The 21462-nt window shown below is 41.9% G+C and overlaps 1 protein-coding gene across 9 annotated transcripts in view; it reads left to right on the top strand.

The window, feature by feature from the left end:
• The window catches only part of Mapk9 (mitogen-activated protein kinase 9), a 43891-nt gene that overhangs the window by 17976 nt on the left and 4453 nt on the right, over positions 1–21462 (top strand). For 4 of the 9 annotated variants that reach the window (XM_034504424.2, XM_076936925.1, XM_034504420.2 and 1 more), the window contains exons 3-10: positions 670–799; positions 4415–4473; positions 6627–6765; positions 12352–12517; positions 13468–13539; positions 17738–17920; positions 19236–19360; positions 20367–20430. In XM_034504424.2, coding sequence (XP_034360315.1) covers positions 670–799; positions 4415–4473; positions 6627–6765; positions 12352–12517; positions 13468–13539; positions 17738–17920; positions 19236–19360; positions 20367–20430 — 938 coding nt within the window. Of the gene's footprint in view, positions 1–669; positions 800–4414; positions 4474–6626; positions 6766–12351; positions 12518–13467; positions 13540–13670; positions 13737–13890; positions 13963–17737; positions 17921–19235; positions 19361–20366; positions 20431–21462 lie in introns of those variants that run through there. The other 5 variants (XM_034504418.1, XM_034504423.2, XM_034504421.2 and 2 more) reach the window with 2 other exon arrangements.

Raw genomic sequence — 21462 nt, 5'->3', positions numbered from 1 at the left:
GAATTCCATGAAGGGATGTGAGCACTGGAAACTGGAGCTTTAGATCTTACGCTTACTGTAAAGGATGCATCACTTCCTGCAGGATATATACATATATAGCAAGTGCTTACACTGGGATTTTGTATCTTGGGAATTTACCATGAGCTGAGACTTTGGCTTCTGTTTTCTTTCAGATTCTTTGGCCTGGGAAAGCATAATCAGTCAAAACTTAGATTTATTAAATTCCTTCCATGAGCTCAACCATGGGATCTCTATGGTGCTCCAGGATGTACTGACACTTTAATCAGTGATAATAAGGAAGTTTTCAATTTCTTGATGTGTTTAAATGGAAATTTTCATGCCTTGACCTGTGTTTTGTGCTTTGGATTAAATTACCTAGTTCTGAACCTTCTAATCTTAGCTAACTGAAAATTATAATAAGTAGGAAGAATTGCTGAATCCCACTCCAGCTGTAGCCAAAGAGCATGCTGCCTCTGGGGAAGGGTTAGTCCCTCCATCCAGCTTGGCCACTTCACTTTCCATATGTACATAAAGCTTGATTGGGGAAGAACAGAAACATTTCTCCTTGCCTTGTTATTCTCTCTGAAAGACAATACATGAAATGTATTTCTCCGTTGTTATTTTCAAAAGCCATTTTAATAGGCTGTTTATTATATTTCCTAATTATAGTGCTGCTTTTGATACAGTTCTTGGGATAAATGTGGCTGTCAAGAAGTTAAGTCGTCCTTTTCAGAACCAAACACACGCAAAGAGAGCCTACCGTGAACTCGTCCTCTTAAAGTGTGTTAATCATAAAAACGTAAGTCACTGGTGCTCCTTCATGTGCTTTGTTTTTAGTGGTATGTTCAGACTGAAGGTTAGCTGATGAGAGAAACTATAAAAAAGATTACATTTTTTTCATAAAATTAAAAAATATTCTCTATTACATCTAGTTATTGGGGGGTAGGAGACACTCATGGTGGAGGTGAGAGGACAAGCTTCCAGATGAGCCTAACCTTGACACTAACCCTACCCTAGCCACTAACAACTAATTAACCCTAACCCTAAGAAGAACCTGCCAGAATCACCCTAACCCTAACAGTAACCCCTAACCTTGACCCTGACCCTAACTCTAATACCCAATCCTGACCCTGACCCTGACCCTGACCTCTAACTCCTGACCATAACACAGTCACCTAACACCTAACCCTGACCCTGACCATAATTGGTTCTCTTTAGGAGAGAGGTTCCATGTGGGACTCTGGGATCCACCTCAGGTCAGTCATCAGCAGGCTTTGTGACAATGCCTTTACCCACTTAACCCTCTTCTCAGCCCCCGACATCTTTCTCCAGTTTTAGATGAGTGGAGACTATTTAAGATTATACTAAACTGTTTATGTTCCCCTTTGTTTCAACACTTGTGCTAGACCTTTCTATGTGGTGACATTGAGTATGCCACTAAGATCAATTTATTCTTTTTTCACATTTTTTTTTTTTTTTAATTTGGGGGGAAGTTGGGGATTGAATCCAAGATCTTATGTACACAAGGCAAGTACTCTACCACCAAGCCATATCCCTCACCTCCATTAGGGCTTGTGTTTTGAATTGGTTTAAATTTGTTCAATATGTGTTTTATTTTACTCTTCAGTTTTGTCACATATCCAGGTATACCTACCTGGATATGTATACTGAGTTTTATAAATGAGGGTATTCATTGCACCATGGCTTTCAACAAAACAAAAACAAAAACAAAACAAAACTGGAAATAATCTACTCAACAAAATTATTTGTCTTAGTTTGCTTTTCGTGGCTGTTATAAAACACTGTAATCAAGCCTGGGGAAGACAGGGCTTATTTGCTTATAGTTTATAATCTACCAAGAAGGGAAGACTTAATTATTAAAAACAAAAAATATGTTTATTATTTTTAAAAATTCAGGTAATGTAAGTTAGAAAGCAAAAATCCCTGAGACCTTCAGCCACAGGTCGCTAGTGTGGACATTATAGTGAGCATGCTTGTTTGTGTATATTCACATATGTATAAATAAGATCAATTATGCTATTATTCCTATTTCATCCCAAGAGGAATGTTGGTAAATTTCATATACTTTAATGGGCATAACTGTAATACATTTTTAAATGGTTGTATATACAGATATATAATACCTTAGTTAACAAATTGTGCTGGTTGTTTTTTTTGTCAACTTGACACAAGCTAGTGTCACCTGGGAAAAGGGAACTTCAGTTGAGAAAATGCCTTCATCATCCTGGCCCATAGGCAAGTCTGTGATTGATGTGGGGAGGCCCAGTGCTCCTAGACTGTATTTAAAACAGCAAGGTGAGCAGGCCGTACGCTGTGCTCCTCCATGGCTTCAGCTTTAGCTCCTGCCTCCAGGTCCCTTACGTGAGTTTCTGCCCTGACTTCCCTTCTTGGTAGATTATAAACTATAAGCAAATAAGCCTTGTCTTCCCCAGGTTTGATTACAGTGTTTTATAACACCCACGAAAAGCAAACTAAGACAAATAATTTTGTTGAGTAGATTATTTCCAGTTTTGTTTTGTTTTTGTTTTTGTTTTGTTGGAAGCCATGGTGCAATGAATACCCTCATATATAAAACTCGGTATACATATCCAGGTAGATTATTGCTGGTCAGACAATACATATCATCCTGGTTTTTATATATGCTGACAAGCTGGTGTCGAGGTGTACGATGAGCTTACACTTTGATGGAAGGCTTCTGAGGGCACGTCTTACTTCACATTCACCAGCACTGTGTAATACTGGTTTTGTTTTTCTTTTTGCCAATCTAATATATGACAAATAAGTTTATTTTAATCTATGAGGTTGAATTTCTTTTCATATGTTTATGGGATGTGTGTGCATGCCTGCATGTATGTGTGTACAAATTTGTACATGTATGGGCATGCCTGTGTATGCAGGTCCGAGTGCACATGTGGAAGCCAGAGGTTGATGTCGGGTGTCTTCATGAATTACTCCCCACCTTGTATATTGAGGCAGGATGTCTCACCTGAACCTAGAGCTTGCTAATTTGGCTAGTCTAGCTATCCAGCTTGCTCTAGTGATCCCCTATCTCCATCTTCTGAGCCCTGAAAATACAGGTGGGCCACCATTCCCATTGACATTTATGTAGGTGCTGGGAGTCTGAACTCAAGTCTTCATTGAGCCGTATCACAAGCCCTAACTATTTATTTCATTGAAAATTGACTTTTCATGGTTGTGGTCCTATTTTTCTCTTACACTGTTTGGTGTCTTTTAAAATTCATTTGTAGGTGGTTTTATATATTAAAGTTATTAACCCTTTCCATTTTGGGATTTTGCTATGTAGCCCAGGCTAACTCTGAGACTGGTTTTAAACTTGCAATCTCCTGTTTCAGCCTCCTAAGTCCTAAAGTTATAGAAATGCCACCCATGTCCAGCTTCGCCTGTTTCTCCCTTTCCCATTTGATCTCATGTGTTGCTCTGGTATGCTGACTTTTTTGTTTAATTTGGCTTTGTTTTAATGTAGTTAGATATCCTAGGTTTCCTATCATGTTTAGAAATATTTTTATTACACCGGGAAACAGAATGTTTGACCATATTCTTCTCTGCTTTATATTTTAGAGTTTTAGACTTTATCCACTTTGTTTCCCAAGACCGAAGGTGGATACAGTTTCCTTTCCATTCTTGCTGGTTACCCCTTCTATCTGATGAGTAATTCCCCTTTCTCTTGTTCATGTGAGATGATTGAGGGTGTGTGCTTGAAACCCATAGTTTGTAAGCACAGAGGCCACAAGGAGCAAGCAGTAAGTTTGGCTGCTTAGCCCCTTAAGGGAATGTAAGGCCATGAGGCCTCATATTCATCACCATAAAGTACAAGCTCAGCCTTCCTATTTAAAAACTTTTCAGAAAGTTATACATATAGTATTTGAGTTTCCACAGTTAGCATAGTACTTAAAATTTATTTATTTATTATGTTTACAGCATTCTACCTGCATGTATACTACAGGCCAGAAGAAGGCACCAGATCTCATTATAGAGGGTTATGAGCCCACTATGTGGTTGCTGAGAATTTAACTCAGGACCTCTAGAAGAGTAGTTACTGTTCTTAACTGCTGAACCATCTCTCCAGTCCTCAGGATAGTACTTTAATTAGTGCTTCTTCAACCATTATTTTTATCTTTTACATAAATTTAAATTCCGTAGTAATGATTTAAGTTACTAGGGGCACATGAGTGATTCTATTAAAAGCACATCTTACTTTCAGTTGGTGGTTAAATATTCCAGTGCTGTGCACTACAATGCTTTTGTGACAACCATAGTAATAATAAATACTGAATTCTGCAATCATTTTTCTACCTTTAATACATTTCAGTGTTCAATCCAATTTTTATAATCAATCTGACATACTAAAGTATAATTAATTTTCTCTTTTCAGATAATTAGCTTGTTAAATGTGTTCACACCACAAAAAACGCTAGAAGAATTTCAAGATGTGTAAGTATCTTTTGCATCAGATTGAAAATTTAGAAACTTAGTGATTTATATTTAGGAAACAGACCATTTGCAAGCTCACGTTCCTAGAATGCTGCCAGTGCCAAAGAACAAGGGTGCCACTGGCACCCTAGTCTGAGGCTGTTAGCCTGAGGACTCAGAGAGCTGTAGTATGTAAGTCCTAGCATCCCGACTCCAAAACAAAGGAAAGTCTGTTTCAGCCCTCGGAAAAGAGTCTCCTTCATTCTCTAGACTTACTCGCTCAGGATCTTGCTCTATGCTTCCGTACTTAGTGCATTCAGACTCACATAATAATCACTGCCCAAAATGCCCTCCAAAACACACCTCACATAAGTCTTTGCCAGTGCAGTATTCCTTGGCCTAGTCAAGTTGCTGTCTTCAATTCATTGTCACAGGGTAGATAGAGGAAAGACCACAGTGCGGCAGTAGCATGAGGAAAAAGGCTAAGAGGAGAGGAGGTTTGTTCTGCAGATACTGGGACAGAGTGGAATTGACATTGAAGGTGTAGCCAGAGTGAAGGAGCAACAGTAGAGTTTGGCTGGTATATGCTGCTACCCAGAGGCCTGGGTGGCTGGGGAGGAGTGGGGGTGAGAGCAGACAAAGTGGGGCGTGGCTTAGAGAAGTAGCATGCACTTAGGAAAGGAAGCCAGAGTGAGATTTCCCACAGAGCTGTGATCTCACCTGACATATTTTAAAAGAACAATTGGTTTTCTTGGGCTGAGAATCCACTCCCAGAGGTAGGAACAAAAAGCAATCAGAGCAGTTCATAATGAGAGGTTCAAGTGGGTAATGGGAAAGGCTTGAAATTGGACACCAACACTGTCTGTGGGTGATGCCTAGGATCTACTGAGAGCTAGATGTGAGAGAGAAATTGAAAGCCATACATGAAGGCTCTCAGCTGAGAGATGGAGAACTAAGATTGGATCAGACTGGGGGTGCCAAGCAGCTAGACTCACAAATAGTTCTAGACATGAATTCAGAGATATTATTGCCTATCCAAATGGAACAGTGAAGTGGGTAGACAGGAGAGAACCTGGTGTTCAGGAGAGAGGCCTGGATTAAAGGAATGGAAGAATAATCTATAAATGGTCTTTCAAGGCACAGCAGCGTGGATATCACCAACACTGTGGACATTGTGAGAGGAGAGCCAGTATCTAATTCCAGCCGCTCCAACAAAGAGAAGCAATTAGGACAGAAAGCAGCCATGTTCTTAGCATTGGCCTTTGGGTCTTTGCAGATGTGGAAGTCATCAGTTTGGACAGAGAATAGGCATAGGTTGAGTCAGAGTGGCATGGCAAACAATGGGGGAGAGTTAGAGGTTTTGTGTCTGAGCACCTCTGTGTGCAGGGGTTGGGAGGATGGGTGGTTTGGGGAGCTATGCTGTTACCATGAGACAAAACCCTGTGCTGGTGATGGACCGTGAGCTTGAAAGTTTATGTTCAGCCTTAAAAGACAGGTTTCACTTAGGTGATGGTAGCACACACCTTTAATCCCAGCACTTAGGAGGCAGAGGAGAGGGATCTCAGAGTTTGTGGCCAGCTTGCTCTACAGAGAGTTCCAGGACATCCAGGGCTATCCAGAGAAACCCTGTCTGAAAAAAAAAAAAAAAAAAAAAAACCAGAAAAAATAAAAGATTTCATTTTTTATGATAGTCCAAATATATAACAAAGCTGACAGAAACTTGAGAGTTCCCATTTGCTGGCTGTGTAAGCCCTCCAAGTGAGCAGCCCTACCAGAGTCACGTGTTGTTACAGATTGAGAGTCCACAGCAGCACTGTGTAGATGCTGAAAGGACGATCTAACAAAAGATAGATAGGTGGACAGACAGACAGACACAGATTAAAAACAGAAAAGTAGAAAAGTTTGTATGAGATTGTTTCCATGATTAAAAAAAGGTTTTGTTTATAATTTGAAAGATAGAAAGACATTGGGTAAGTTCGTGTTTGTATGTTCTTTGGGAAATTTTACAGAGTCCTGTTATACATTTGATTCTTTTCAAGCTGCTTCATTCAAAGTTAGGCGTGCAGTGTTTGTATCCCATTACTACTGTTTCATAGCAGTTGTGATCTGAGACTCATGAAGGGACATTTAAAAATATTACTAATGAGTGTGGTTGTTCTCTTTTGAATATTCAGGTACTTGGTTATGGAATTAATGGATGCTAACTTATGTCAGGTTATTCATATGGAGCTGGACCATGAAAGAATGTCATACCTTCTCTACCAGATGCTTTGTGGCATTAAGCATCTGCATTCAGCTGGTATAATTCATAGAGTAAGTAATCACATAATAACTTAATTTTAAAAATAATCACCATTTGGTCATCAGTCATCTAGTTACAAAAGAACTTAATATTTTTATGTGTGAGAGAGAGTATGAGTGTGTGTGTGGTGTATGTGCACATATTTGAGTGCACACTTATTTATGTGTGTTTAAAGTCCAGAGGAGGAGGCCAGGTGTTCAGTTTTGCCCTTATTTTCTTGAGACAGGAACTTGAACCTGGAGGAAGGCTGGTGGCCAGCAAACCCTAATGATGCTCCTGACTCCGCTTCTCTGAAACCCATAGCACTGGTTTCCAGTCACATGTGTAAGCATACTTGGCTTTTCACATGGGCACTGGAGGTTTGAACTTAGATCCTGGTGCTTGTGCTTACTCACTGATCCATCTCCCCAGCCCCAAGAATGTATTTTCTCTCTCTCTCTCTCTCTCTCTCTCTCTCTCTCTCTCTCTCTCTCTCTCTCTTTTTCTTTCTTTCTTCCTTCCTTCCTTCCTTCCTTCCTTCCCTTCCCTTCCCTTCCCTTCCCTTCCCTTCCCTTCCCTTCCCTTCCCCTCCCTCCCTCCCTCCCTCCCTCCCTCCCTCCCTCCCTCCCTTCTTTCTTTCTTTCTTTCTTTCTTTCTTTCTTTCTTTCTTTCTTTTAAAGTTTGGTACTTTGAGAATCCAGGTTAAGTTGTGGAATCATACTGTGTACAAAACACTGTTCAGACTGATTGTTTTGCCCAAGCCCCAAGCATTTCATCCACTATAAACACAGAGGTAGGGGCCACCCTACTGCAGAACAGTCTTGGTTTTCTGTTTTACCTTTTCAGTTTGTGGTAACTTTTTTTTTTTCTATGTATCCTCAGCTGTCCTGCAAATCACTTTGTATACCAGGCTGGCCTCAAACTCAGTGATCCTCCTGCCTCTGCTGCCTAAATGCTGTAATTAAAGGTGTGGACTACCACTGCCTGGCTACTTTACAGTAACTTAAAACTTAGAGAAAAATAGCAAGAATAGGCAAGAACACCAAAATACCAATGACCTCAAGTCAAACCATTATTACTATTCTTGCCATATTTGAAATTTCCCTTTTAATGAGCAAGGAAATTAGATTCAAGACTGGAGAAAGCCAGTGGTCAAGGAACATAAGGAACGGTATTGTCACTGTCAGACTTGAAATGCAAAGACCAGGGAGAGATAATGTGATTGACATTCTGGGCTATTTTTGTTTTAAAAATCTGTACCTCTGTATAAACAGAACATTGTGAGACGTAACTCAGAGGTTAAGAGGGGTTACTACTCGTCCAGAGGGCCTGAGTTTGGTTCTCAGAACCCCGGTCAAGACAGTTAACAGCTACCTGCTTCAGAGGATCTGACACCCACATCTGGCCTCCAAAGGCAGCCACACCCACACGTAGCTCCTCACATGTATATATTACTAAATGTAATTTAAAAAAATACTCAACATGTTCCATGAGACAAAGAGTGGATTTCCCTGGGAACATTACAACTTTCTCTGAACTGCTTCCTTGCTGATTTTGCCAGCATTGTCTCCATAGTTTTTGCTTCAACAGTGAGAAGTTCCCTTCTACAGGGAAGAATACAACGAAATACAGTGAAGCCTGTTGATACAGGGCACTGGGCAGGATTCTTTCTGATCAGTTAGGTGCCAAGAAAGGTTAGGTCTAGCACAAGCCACTGAACCAAGACTTCCTAGGGTGTACCCATTCCCATCCTCCAACAACTAAAACCTCCCATATCCAAAGGTCTGTGCTGGCTTTCGGCATTCTATTCCCTTGTACATCCCCATAACCAAGTTGTTTTTCGAAGTGTAGCCTTTGCTGCCACCAAGTGGTCATTTCAAGCAATAGACCTGATGGCAAAGTTCACTTTTAAATAGTAACTAAGATTCCTAATGAATCATTCTATTTCTAAAAATTCCCCCAGGCCTCCATATAACTGGGGCTCCTTTTTTGTTTTATTTAAGACACTGAATTTTTCATCAACAATATGATGCTTATTTTCTTCCTTCATGCAGAATGCTTTTTTAAAGTGCATTTATTTTTATTTTATGTGTAAGGATGTTTTGTCTGCATTTATGTATGTGTACCACATGCCTGAATGGAGGCCAGGAAAAGGCATCAGATCCTCTGGAACTAGAGTTCCAGATGGCTGTAACCACTGAGCCATCTCTCCGCCCCAAACCCTCTTCCCAAAGACATTCTTTGTTTGTTTGTTTTGTTTGAGACAGGGTTTCTCTGTGTAGCCCTGACTGTCCTGGAACTCACTCTGTAGACCAGGTTAGCCTCAAACTCAGACCTGCCTCTGCCTCCCAAGTACTGGGATTATAGGCGTGCGCCACCACTGCCCGGCTCCAAAGACATTTTTATTGTCTCTTAAATATGTTGCTTTTTGTGTGGTGCTGAGGATGGGACCTAGGATGCTGTTCATATGAGGCAGTGCTTTACTGCTGAGCTATGGTCATCAGCCCTGTAAATTTATGTTTAATCAAATGTATGCTTTATGATAATTTCCAAGATTCACAATCTGTATTAATTTCTGAGGAGGAAATGTTTTCCCTTACTTGGAGCCAGCGGTAGGGGCAGGAGAAACTCCTAGTTTCCAGGAGTTCCTGGAAACTTCATGAGACTATGGCATGTACTTGCCTTTTGTGGGATGTTTGGTCCTTTAGCCCAGGAACAACACTTCTGCCTACAAGCAGGTGAGACAGAGCCCAAAGTGTTTTGCTTAGCACAGTGTTTAGAATCCATGATGAACTGAGAAAATGTGTGTCTACCTTGCTCCCTGCCTAGTATCCCATCTTACCGGTTCCTTCTGGATCCCCTATACACTCCTACCTCACACACTCACATCTGTGTCTACCTGGGAAAGGTCTGAGCACTGTCTTTGAGATGTTCCAAACAACCCACAGGTACATCAAAGTAGATGACAGGCCTCTGTGAATGAGGACCCCAAGTGAGCCTCAGTATGGCAGTGTAAGCATCAATGGTTCCCTTTAAATAGCACCTCACATAGAGAAACATACCTTCTATTTTGCTGTTAATGCGATTTGTCACACCTGTAATGGAGAACTCAGAATGATAAGGGTCATAAGTTCAAGGACAGCTTGAGCCATATCTCTCTCAAGGCTCTGTCTTAAAGAAACAAAATGGTTTCACAATAAACAAAAATTTTAATTATTCAAACATTTTAGAGTAAAACAAGACAAAAGGTTTTATGCCTCGCTCTTACTACTTTTACTTTATATAATCCATGAAATTGGGAAAAATGAAAGCCTCCCTCAGCCCTGCAGCCACGAGGAGATGGCCCACAGTAACAGTCTGCCACGCCTCCTTGCAGCTTCGCACAGATGCTTCTGTGTTCACCTGCGCCAGTGCCAGCCAGCCTGAGTGTCTGTCCTTAATAGTTTCAAAGTCGGAACCCCCTCAACAGAACCTGTAACTTGCTAAACAAACGGGTTGATTTGCATTTGTGTTCATCAAGGATCTAACATTGCATAAATGTTTATGAAGCCTGCATTCCTTCTTGCTCCTATTTCTGTCTCCTTTAGAAGCAAACTTTGAATTTAGTTTTTGTTATTTAGAATTTGTTATTGTTGTTTGTTTTGGGTTTTGCTTTTGCTTTTTTTATGTGGTGCCAGGGATGAAGCTAGAGCCTTGTGCATGCTAGGCAAGCACTCCACCACTGGGCTGTGTCACTCACCTTTCAGTTCTTTTAATGAATTACTCTAGTGTTCGTTTCTGTATCTCAGGGCAATATGTTTAGATCTCTTTGACCCTTTTCAGTTTTTCAGACATAAGATATTGATGTATTCCTTGTCCACAAACACAGCCCTCATCCCTGTGACTCTCTTCCCCTACCCTGCCACTTCAGTTATAAAATGGCTCTGTTTGCTCAGGGTTGTGATTTAAATCCTCATAAACATATGAAAGTTTCTCACAGCTGTGAGTACTACTTCTGGTTGCAGTTATAGTTCTGGTTTAGTGTAGATGGTAAAGCAGCGTAGCATGGACATCAGTTGGGGTAAGAAACCATTCACATGTGTGTGCAGTAGATAGAGAGATTCTCTTGCAGTTTTCCCAGGTCTGTGTTAAATCTCCATCTTCACCCTGACTTCTGAGGCGATTTGGATCAGACTCCATTTACTCCCTAGCCTTCACCAAATTCCCCGTGGAGGAGGTGTGATGACGCTTAGGCTCTCCCAGCTCAGCAGACACTGAGAACTTGTAGCCAGTCATCCTCCAAGTTCCATGTCATTGCCCTTTCCCACTGTGCAGCCACCTTTGTTACCTTTGAGCAAGGGCCAGGGAAATCCAGACAGTAGACACTGGACTTCTTGTCATCCTCCTTCCCAGGACGTCTGTTCAGTCAGTGGTTCTGGATCTGGGTTTCAAACAAGCTATAGTGGTGATTAAATCCGGGTTACACATGCACATGTGGGTGCGCACACCTAGCTTTTCTGTTCTGTTCTTTTCTGTTCTGTTTTGGGTGTAGCTGTTGGCCACCCCTGTGGCTGTAACCATACAACCATATGTATGTATGTGTGTGTGGTGTAGTAACTACCACCGCCTACAGGTCAGCTGTCCTCATGTCTTCACTTGGGTTTCTTGTTTTCTGTGTTTTGGGTGGTCCTCAAGATTTGAAGAGGCAGAGCTGTCTTGATTCTGCCACCTTGGCACTGAAATGACTTTTCAAGTCATGAGATAGTTAAATGCTGACTCTGTGTGCATTGTGAAGGCTGCTTGGAGAGAGTCCATGGGTGTTGGGAGTGCTGAGGAACCTCAGTGACCTCTTCACCCAGTTTTCCTTTGGCAGACATCAGCTGGGATGACCCTGGCACAGAGCACCAAGTGTGTAGACACCCAGAGCTTTAGTTTTATTGTCCTAGCTGTCCAGCAGATGGCAGTACAGTAGACAGCTGTTCCCGTCACCACATTTTTAGACAGGTATGGTCTAGACCAGGGGCTGTTTCCCATTCTTTAGGGCTCATTGAGATGAAGGCTCTCACTGTTGAGTAGTTTCCAGTGCTATGTTTGTACTACATTTGTCTTCATCGGAAGCCGTGCTGCTGTGACCGTCCTTGCCCGTGCAGCCATGCCGTTCGCCTACAAGCTCAGGCCTGCTAGTAGTAAGATGCCTCCATACTCTTGGGTACTTCATCCATGGATTCAACGGGCTGCAGATCAGGGATATTTGGAAAACAAACATCTCATCTGTATTGAACACAGATAAATTTTTTTGTGTATAATTATTCCCTATACAATATCATTGCTTTAGTTTTAATCATCTAGATATGAGTTAGACCATCCCAGAGGTTGTGTGTGTAAGTTGTATGCAAATGCCACTTCACATTATGTGAGAGACTTAGAGGCTCTCAGGTTTTGAGCAAAGAAGCAGGTGGTTGGGAGGCCCCCTGACTTGTTTAGAGGCAGGGTGTCAGAAGCCGCGTGCTGTTTTACCTGCCCTCCTTCCCATTCTCACACACTTCAGTAGCCACTCACCTCACAAATTCTTGTTTGTGTGAAATTGTGTAGTTAGCATGTTGTGATTCATTTAAATATTCAAACAATTTCTTTTTTAGGATTTGAAGCCTAGCAACATTGTAGTGAAATCAGACTGTACCCTCAAGATCCTTGACTTTGGCCTGGCACGGACAGCCTGTACCAACTTCATGATGACTCCCTATGTGGTAACTCGATACTATCGGGCTCCAGAAGTCATCCTGGGCATGGGCTACAAAGAGAATGGTAAGTGCAGTTAGGACTGCAGGGTAGCATTCCCATCATCACTGCATGCCCGTCCTCATGGTCCACTGGAGAGTGTGAGCGCTGCGCTGCATGTAGATGCCTGTAATCCACAGAGAAGAACTCGTTTATTTTGTCTTCCCATTTGTCAGGTTTTTTTCCCAACTCTGGCTGGCCTGAAACTGCCATAGAACTCTGCCAGCCTCTGCCTCCCAAATGCTGGAGTTAAAAGCATCTGTCACCATGCTGAACCTCCATGTTTGATCAGAGTATCGTGCACTGGAACCCCTGTGCCTCTCTCCATGAGCAGGCCCACATCGCCCCACAGCACTGGGACCTCTGTGCTCAGTGTTGGTTACCCTGGTTGCCAACACTGAATGTTTTCACTCCTTTTTTTAATATCTTAATTTGAGTGGAATAATGTACCGTGTTTTCTTTCATGTAAAGTTGATTTTTTTTTTAGATCAAAACTTCACTTGTTCTAGCTGTGTCAACTAAATGCTAAACCTTAGCTATTAATAAATTCATGTGATTATTTATGAAAAACAACAGGGGAGCTTTGCTGAAGTCTTCTGAGTTTGCATACAAATTTTTATACATACTTGTTGCCTGCTCTGAGAGGCACAGTGCCCTTCAGTAGCTGCCTGTGCTTAGCTCTCCCTTCCCTGTCTGAAGCACAGGACTTAGCCAGGCCCCAGGCTCAACTTCACACTAGAAGTCAGTTACCACAGAGCCATGCTCAAGCAGGGCCTTACTTGAAGTCCAGCCCTTACTAATGGGGACTGCCACCTTTCTGATGTGGCAGTTTAAAAAATGGTCATTCAGATGTGGTGTCAAGAGTTTACAGAAGTTCCACCCAATGAGTATTTGCTGGGGCTGCCTGTGTCTGGGAGGTGGTTTAGAAACGGAGATGCAAGGCTCTGGCTGGTTTTTAATCACATGATATTTGGTAGTGGACATCTGGTCTGTCGGGTGCATCATGGCAGAAATGGTCCTCCATAAAGTCCTGTTCCCAGGAAGAGACTGTATCCTTCACAGGGAGAGACCCAGTACTTGGCCCTGGAGGCTGGGGTAGGGGCTGGGGAATGTGACCCTGAGAATTTCATGTTCATTAGCACTTTCTGTGTCTGGCTTTTTGTTTGTTGCTTTTTTTAAGCTGTAAAGTATTGGATTCTTTGGCACTAAAACTACAGATTGCTGCAAACTGAAGGCTGAAAGAGAGGTCAGCAATCATTCATGTTGTGTAAAAAGCATACCCTTAGCTAGCCACTGATCTTTCCATGTCTCTATGTCTAGTACACTGTTAGAATCCCTTTCTCCTCACTTTTGTTTTGTTCATGACACTTCATAATTTTATCATTTCATTTTATTTTCAGTTGATATCTGGTCAGTGGGTTGCATCATGGGAGAGCTGGTGAAAGGTTGTGTGATATTCCAAGGTACTGACCGTATCCTTCCCCAGAACCTTGACCCTGGCCATGATTTCCATGCCAAGGGCAGCATGATTGTGCCTACTTACTGAACACTCAGAAGGAACTGTCGGGATGCAGACTTTGTTTTCAGGGGGTCTTCTTTTTAAATTGGTGTCACAGACCAAGTGGTTCAGTTTTATACTTTCACTCAAATACCTGTGACAGTTTTGTTAATCTAAACCAGGTATATTAGCTCTTTTATCAGAAATAGCTAGATGTGTAAAATTATTATCTTTGTTAAATATATTCTGGTATTTAAGTGGAAATACTATTTTACAAATAAGTTGATTCTGTTAATTAACTGGGAAAGGGGCAGTCTAAACTTAATAGGATAACATGCACGTGTGATTTAAGTCGTATATGATTCTGTTAGTTACTGGTATGATGTCAGAGCTGAGGCAGGCTATGCAGAGTTAAGTGAACAGGTTAAGTAAAACTTGTATCAGAAGTGATATATTACACTTTCTCATTTGTTACTTTGTTGACATTTTATAGACATTTCTAAAGACTCCAGTCAGAAAGGTTTCTGTGACACACTGGGGAAGGTAAATTTGAACACAACAGATGACTCGTACCATGGTCAGCAAGTCAGTCAGCAGGAGGTTTTGTAAAGGGAGCAGACAGTGTAGGGCACTAGCTCTGTCCCTGTGTGCCTTCTTCCAGCTTTACATTCTTCACGCTAACATGCTTCTTCATGCTTTCCATTCGTGTTCTAACCCCTTGTATTCTCACTGGTCTTTGGTTTTGTTTTTCTCACGAAAGCTTACTGTGTCCTCTGTCTGGTAGCAGATCCATGCTTCAAGAGAAACCAGGCTCTGTAGTCAGGGTTTGGAATGTGTACTTCACAAAAAGTGCTTTGAGGTTTATAATTTCATGAAGACACCTGTCTTAAAGTATGAATCCCTCACAATATGAGCTTAGAATGGACATGTTTTATCCAGTCATTCCTTCACATTTTCCTCAGAAGTTACAAAATATGAAAAGTTAAATATAGCATTTCATTTTGCTCTAATAATTTCTCTGGCTTTTTTCTATAACTTTACCTTGGATTTACTTGTACTGTTATAAATAAGGAAGCCTTTATTTTACAAGTGAGGTCAGGTAAAGAGGAAGTTGAGGCGTTCTGCAGCCAGAGCCTTAGAAACGCTGTGTGAACTTGTCATGAGTGGTCAAGGTGATGGGCTGTAATGTCAGTTAAGAGTAATTTTGTAACATTTCTTATTTGTTTACATTTTTAAATTTATTAGTAAAAGTAAAAATAAATAAAAATGTATGTACTTTTGCATACACTTTAATAATTTTAAATTATAATTTAAAATACTTTATGTATTAACATGTTATAATAGCAGTCGTTGATGTTTTACATATAAGGTCACTTATAGTGCTTTAAAGTCACATGGAAATTAACATCCTTTTCTAAAAGAAGTTTTGCTTACATTTTCAAAGATTAAATCAAAAAGTTGGACGACTTATAGAAAAGGTCCAGAAACCAAGTTGAGGTTCTCAAGAGGTTTGCCTATGATGTTGGTAGAAAAGTAAGTGTCCTCATGGTGACTTGTAAGAAAGAAACCACTTGAGCCAGGCTACCAGAGGCCCAAGCTCAGACGGTACCCATGGCAGCTATACATCCTAGAAACACTCAGATCTCTCTGGGCCATGCTTCCTAATTTTTTAAAACGAAACCTGTGCTCTACCAACCCAGAGGCCACCATGCTTTCTCAGGTGAGCTGCACCTGTGCCCCATGTCACCTCCCATCATCTATCAGAATGACCCTGCAGCACAAACCAGACATATATATTGAGTACCTGCCCATTTCTAGGTACCTCATCCAGGTGATGGGGTAAAAGGTTCACTGCCAAGATGACCTGAGAGTAGATTTTTTTTGTGACAGTAAGAAGTAGGAGACAGAGCAGAAGCTTAGAGTCACCTAGAAAGAAATGGCAGAAGCTCACTCCAGGCCAGTGGGACTGATGGCAGGATTGTGCCTGGAGTCTGCATTTGCTCTGAAGGCCTATCCTTCAAACAACCTTGTGGATTTGAAGTATCTAATCTTTGAAGTGTAGAATTTGAAGGAAAGATTTAGAATAAAGAAAATGTGGAAATCATTGGTCTGTTGATAGCACTGAAACCTTAAGCTGGTACTAAGCAAGAAGAGATGAGCAAAAGCTCAAGGAAAAGGAATAAGGACTCAGAACTGACCACCGGGTTTAGTGGGTGCCTCAAGCAACCTTAGTGGAAACAGTTCTCAGGCGACTGAGGAGGGAGGCCTGATGAGATAGATGTGTTCTGGAGAGGATGAGGGGGTAAGAATTAGAGATGCAGGCCTCGAAAAGCAGGGGCTGGGAATGTCAAAGGAAAGTGGCTGCTAACATGGAAGAGCATCATGCTTGAGTGATAACAGAAGGTTCTGGCAGGGATCATGTTGGAGTTGGAGCAGCAAGAAACAAGAATATGAGACAGTTGTCCTTCAGTAGGTGAGAGGGTAAGGTAGGTGGGCTTGGCTTTTAGCCAGAAGCCCAGATGGTTCCCAGAGGTAAGCAGCCTGAGATATGGGGGGTGGGCTATCAGCACTTATATGATTACTCTTCACAGTGAGCAGCGAGCATGAGGGAGAGGTGTTAAAGTATAAGAGGGATACATATGAGCCAGGTGTCCTGTTTTGGCGAAGCACTTGATAAAATGTGTGCATCATTCTGATTTGGCAAAGTGCATGGAAGGAGAAGAGAAGGAGGAGGATTTGCTCAGGATTTGACTCTGAATTCATTTTCTGAGCAGGTCTTCCAAATTAGCACTCTGGAAGAACTGAGTTTGTGTGGCTGCCCTGAGTGCTTTCCCGGTGGTATAAATGCATATTCTGAGAAAGCCTGTTACATTCCAAGCTCCTGCTTATGTGATTTCATAGCTTGCACTGTCTCGTGTACCTGTTTACAGCTTCACTGTCACTTTCCACAGATATCGTCCCAGTTATCCTAAGTGTAACAAACACCCTGAGAGCTAGGCAAGGCTGGGGTCAGCTGCCCCAAGAGTGAGGAGGTTGCTTTAAGGAGGACTGACTCCAGCACCCTGACTGGGTAGTACATGCTGACTGTGATCCCCAGGTCATGTATTTTGAAAGGAAAAAAGAACACATTACTAGATGCTGAAGGGATGGGCTGGTGCCAAGAGAAACAGAATGGCCTCTGAAAGCATCATTGTCTAAGACAGTTTCAGGAGGGAGTGTGGTCTGTGGGATTGGCCAGAGCCCAGGCCCTTGCCCACCTCCCCTCTCCATGCTTCCCTGGATCAGCCTGTCTCACAGGCTTTGCTGCCCAGCTGTGAGAGAAGTCAGATTGATCTCTCAAGCTCTTCTCTTGTTTAGAGACCTGTAAATCTAAGGTAGCTCTAGTATAAACATTGATTTCAGTTTGCTTATGTGATATTTATTTATTTTGTGTTTAATCATTTATCTCATAGGTTGAATCATTTCTGTCATAATTTTATTTTGAATTGTAATAGGACAACATAGATTATGTTGATTTAATGAACCATGATCATACTTTTTAAGATTCAGAATATAAGAGTTTTTGCTAAATGATTTAGAAATCCAAACCTTATTTAAGTATTATTCCCAAATGTTTTTGCTGATCCTCTAGGGCAGCCTAGTTACTTACTTGTTCATAGATATAAATACAACTTTCCTTTGCATGAGAGTACTGGATGTATTTTGACTATGAAGCATTTTAGTTGTATTTTCCTCAAGAGAATCCTTAGATATTGATCAATGGAATAAAGTTATTGAACAGCTAGGAACACCATCTGCAGAGTTCATGAAGAAACTTCAGCCAACTGTAAGAAATTATGTGGAAAACAGACCAAAGTACCCTGGAATCAAATTTGAAGAGCTCTTTCCAGATTGGATATTTCCATCAGAATCTGAGCGAGACAAAATAAAAAGTAAGGCATTCTTGTATCCTGCACTTGTTTCTCTAATGTCTGAACTCTAAAGCCCATGTATGTTAAGAGGTGAAGTAATGGAAACCATGAAATAGAGGCTCTTACAGTCTGACATTCAAAGGCACCACAGAGGGAAAGCTTTAAAGGCCAAGAGTCTTGACCTTGCTAAAACAGTGTAACCAAATATTCAGATCAGTCTGGAAAACCCTTAGGTTACAGGGTAGGAAAATGCCTCGGGTAGAAACACTTGCCCTGCAAGTGTGAGGACTTGAGTTTGTGGCCCCAGCCTCACTCAGAAAGCACAAGCATGGTTGCCTGTGCCTGAGACCCACACTCTGGGGTTGAGAGCAGTGGATCCTGGATGCTTGCTGACCAGCCAGTCTAGGGGAACTGGGAGCTTCCAGTTCAGTGAGAGACCCTATCATAAAGGAATGAAGGGAAGAACAGTAAGGCAAGACAGCCAACTTCCCCTCTAGCCTCAGAGTACATCTTACCATCACTCAAACATTCATGTGCATGTACCATACATGTTCATGCATGCACACGTAAGACCCATATTGTGATGTCACCAACCCAAATTCAAAACAATTTCAAATATAAAGAATACTTCAGTAAAGATTCTAGATAGAAGCCATTGAGGGTGGCTCAATGGGAAAGGCCCTAGCTGTCCTTCTGTGTCCTTCCTAGAATGTGGTCACCTGAGGAAAAATAATAGCTTTGCTGTCCTCTATGCTGGGTGAGCAGCACCTTGGTCACAAAAGCCTTTCCTTTGTTGTATATGTTGTGAACTTTTCATTGCTGAGACCTTACTGAGCCTTCCTAATTAAGTTAATTAGCTTCTTGTTTTTTTTCTTAGCTACTAACCTCTCGATTAAAAACAAAAGCACTCTTTACAGCTAGGCAAAGCAGTGGTACCTGTGAGGCTATACTCTGGGACCGTGGGTTACTTTGAAGGTTTTAAATTTGTTCTAATGTGACACAAAGAGCAATATTCCTGATACTTCATGTCCACACTCCTGGCAACACAGTCCTAAGAGAGATGCTTGCTACCTACTGTGCTGTAGCTTCATAGCTTCAGGTCATCGGGACACTGGACTGAGGCTGCCTAGTACCCCCACCTCACATGCTAAAAGCCTGATTTGTAACAGTGGCCATGGACTTTTAAAGGTTGTGAGCTGTGTTGATCTCGAACCTCAAACATTTTCTGAAGTCAGCATGTCTCTTTACACTCTATACTCTCACATTTGATTCTTCATTGTGTGGTTTCCTCTTTTCCACGGTAGCAATGTAAGTACATCATTTGTTTACATCCTAGCAAGTCAAGCCAGAGACCTGTTATCGAAAATGTTAGTGATTGATCCAGACAAGCGGATCTCTGTGGATGAGGCCTTGCGCCACCCATACATTACTGTTTGGTATGACCCCGCTGAAGCAGAAGCGGTAAGTTCTCTTTGGAAAAAAATGTCTGCGTAGAGGGCTCACTTTAAAGTCCAGGGCCCACCGTCTTTGGATCTTCTTTCTCTTGGTCCAGAATGGCTACATGAGGATAGCAGGTAATTAGTTTTATGGCCCTGACTTCAAAGTCACAACAAGCGCTATCTGAGGCCTAGGTCGATACCCCTGGTGGCACCTGCTGCTGGGGCTGAAGCTGCCGAGTGCTCAGAGTGTACTGTGGTGTATGTTGGCCTTATGTTTATAAAGCGGATGTATAATAATAATTTATGAAGCATCTGCTTCGTGCCTGGCACTGGGCCGTGAGCTTTGCTTACATCTTATTCAGAGCCTCAAGTCAGAGAGCCTAAGCAGCCTTCCCAAGTGACACATTAGCTCACATCTCCCCGCCATATCTGGGCATCTCATCCTCTTAACTTTTCTTCATAGCATCCCTTGTGAATGACCTGTAGCTATGAGTAAAATACTAACACAGTGGGCGTTTACTTCATGCCAGCTGGGGAACACTGTTGCATCTTGGGTATAGACTTAACTGCCATTATAACATTGTGTTATATCAAAAGAATCAGATTTATGAACAGCCAAGTTATGGAATGTTCCATTCATGAGCATTTGTTTTGGGCATGGGTGTCCTGTCATGAAGAATTACAAACTTATAAACTGGAAGTATGTTCTAAGAAAGTACCACACCTCACTCAGCTCCCACAAAGCTGAACCTCAGAGCTGCCTGCCATTATTAATTTTGTAATTTCATTTGTGCAATGTCTGCAGAACATTTTGAGGTCATGTGATTATTGAGGTTTATTATTGGTAGCTTGCTTTTGGTTAACTTCCTGTAATTGTTTTTTAAACTGATAAATATATTATACTTACAAAAAAACTAGAACATGTTAACTAAATTAAATCCATAAGTAGACTGGAAACATTCTAAGTAGTGTTATCATCCCAGCATGGCCCATTACTTTTGAGCTATCAACCTGTCATGTCATTTCAGCCACCACCTCAAATTTATGATGCCCAGTTGGAAGAAAGAGAGCATGCGATTGAAGAGTGGAAAGGTAAGACCAGTGTGTTTAGATCCTTACTTATGATGATCCCAGAGTCCACCAGAACATGCTCCATAGCCCACCAGAACATGCTCCATAGTCCACCAGAACATGCTCCAGAGTCCTCCAGAACATGCTCGAGTCCTCCAGAACATGCTCCAGAGTCCTCCAGAACATGTTCCAGAGTCCTCCAGAACATGCTCCAGAGTCCTCCAGAACATGTTCCAGAGTCCTCCAGAACATGCTCCATAGCCCACCAGAACATGCTCCATAGCCCACCAGAACATGCTCCAGAGTCCTCCAGAACATGCTCCAGAGTCCTCCAGAACATGCTCCAGAGTCCTCCAGAACATGCTCCAGAGTCCTCCAGAACAGGTTCCATAGACCTATAGAGCATGCTCCATACTCCTACAGAATACGCTTTTTACTTCTTATTCATCATAGCCTCTTAGGAAGGACCTTCAAACCCAGAAGCCCCAGTGTCCTCTCTTCCCACTACCCAGCTGAGAACCACTGTGACACTAGCAGTGTTAGAGTAGAATATGTATGACATCATAGTTTGCTTCAGGTGAAATGCAAGGACTTTCCATGTGACTTCCCATCTCATATATTGATATAGGCCTGGAGGCCAGTAAGTGTATCACACCTCTTGATAGCATGGGAGTTTGGAGCAAACCCAATATACAGGCACATATTCCTTACAAAGATTCCTATCTAAGCAGATATGAGGGAGCCCAGACATGGGACATGTGATTTTATATTAAGCCATATAGTTATATGTTTTAAAATCTAGTTTGGAGGAAATTGCCAAAAGTAGGCAGGAAGGTATTACTAGCACTTTAAGATGAGCCACGCAGTCACAGTGAACTAAGTTGGTTAACAAAGAAGCAAACCCTGGAAGCTTTCATTATGACTTGGAAGCAGGGTTAATAGTAACTAAGGGCCATAGTCCGTTCAGGTCGACACTGATCACAGACTTTCCAGATTGGCATGCCAGTGGCCCACTCATGCACACAGTCATCATGGCAATGATCATAGTATATC

Source organism: Arvicanthis niloticus, chromosome 6, assembly GCF_011762505.2.
Source record: "Arvicanthis niloticus isolate mArvNil1 chromosome 6, mArvNil1.pat.X, whole genome shotgun sequence".
Classification (NCBI taxonomy): domain Eukaryota; kingdom Metazoa; phylum Chordata; class Mammalia; order Rodentia; family Muridae; genus Arvicanthis; species Arvicanthis niloticus.
This window is presented reverse-complemented; position numbering and strand designations above follow the sequence as displayed.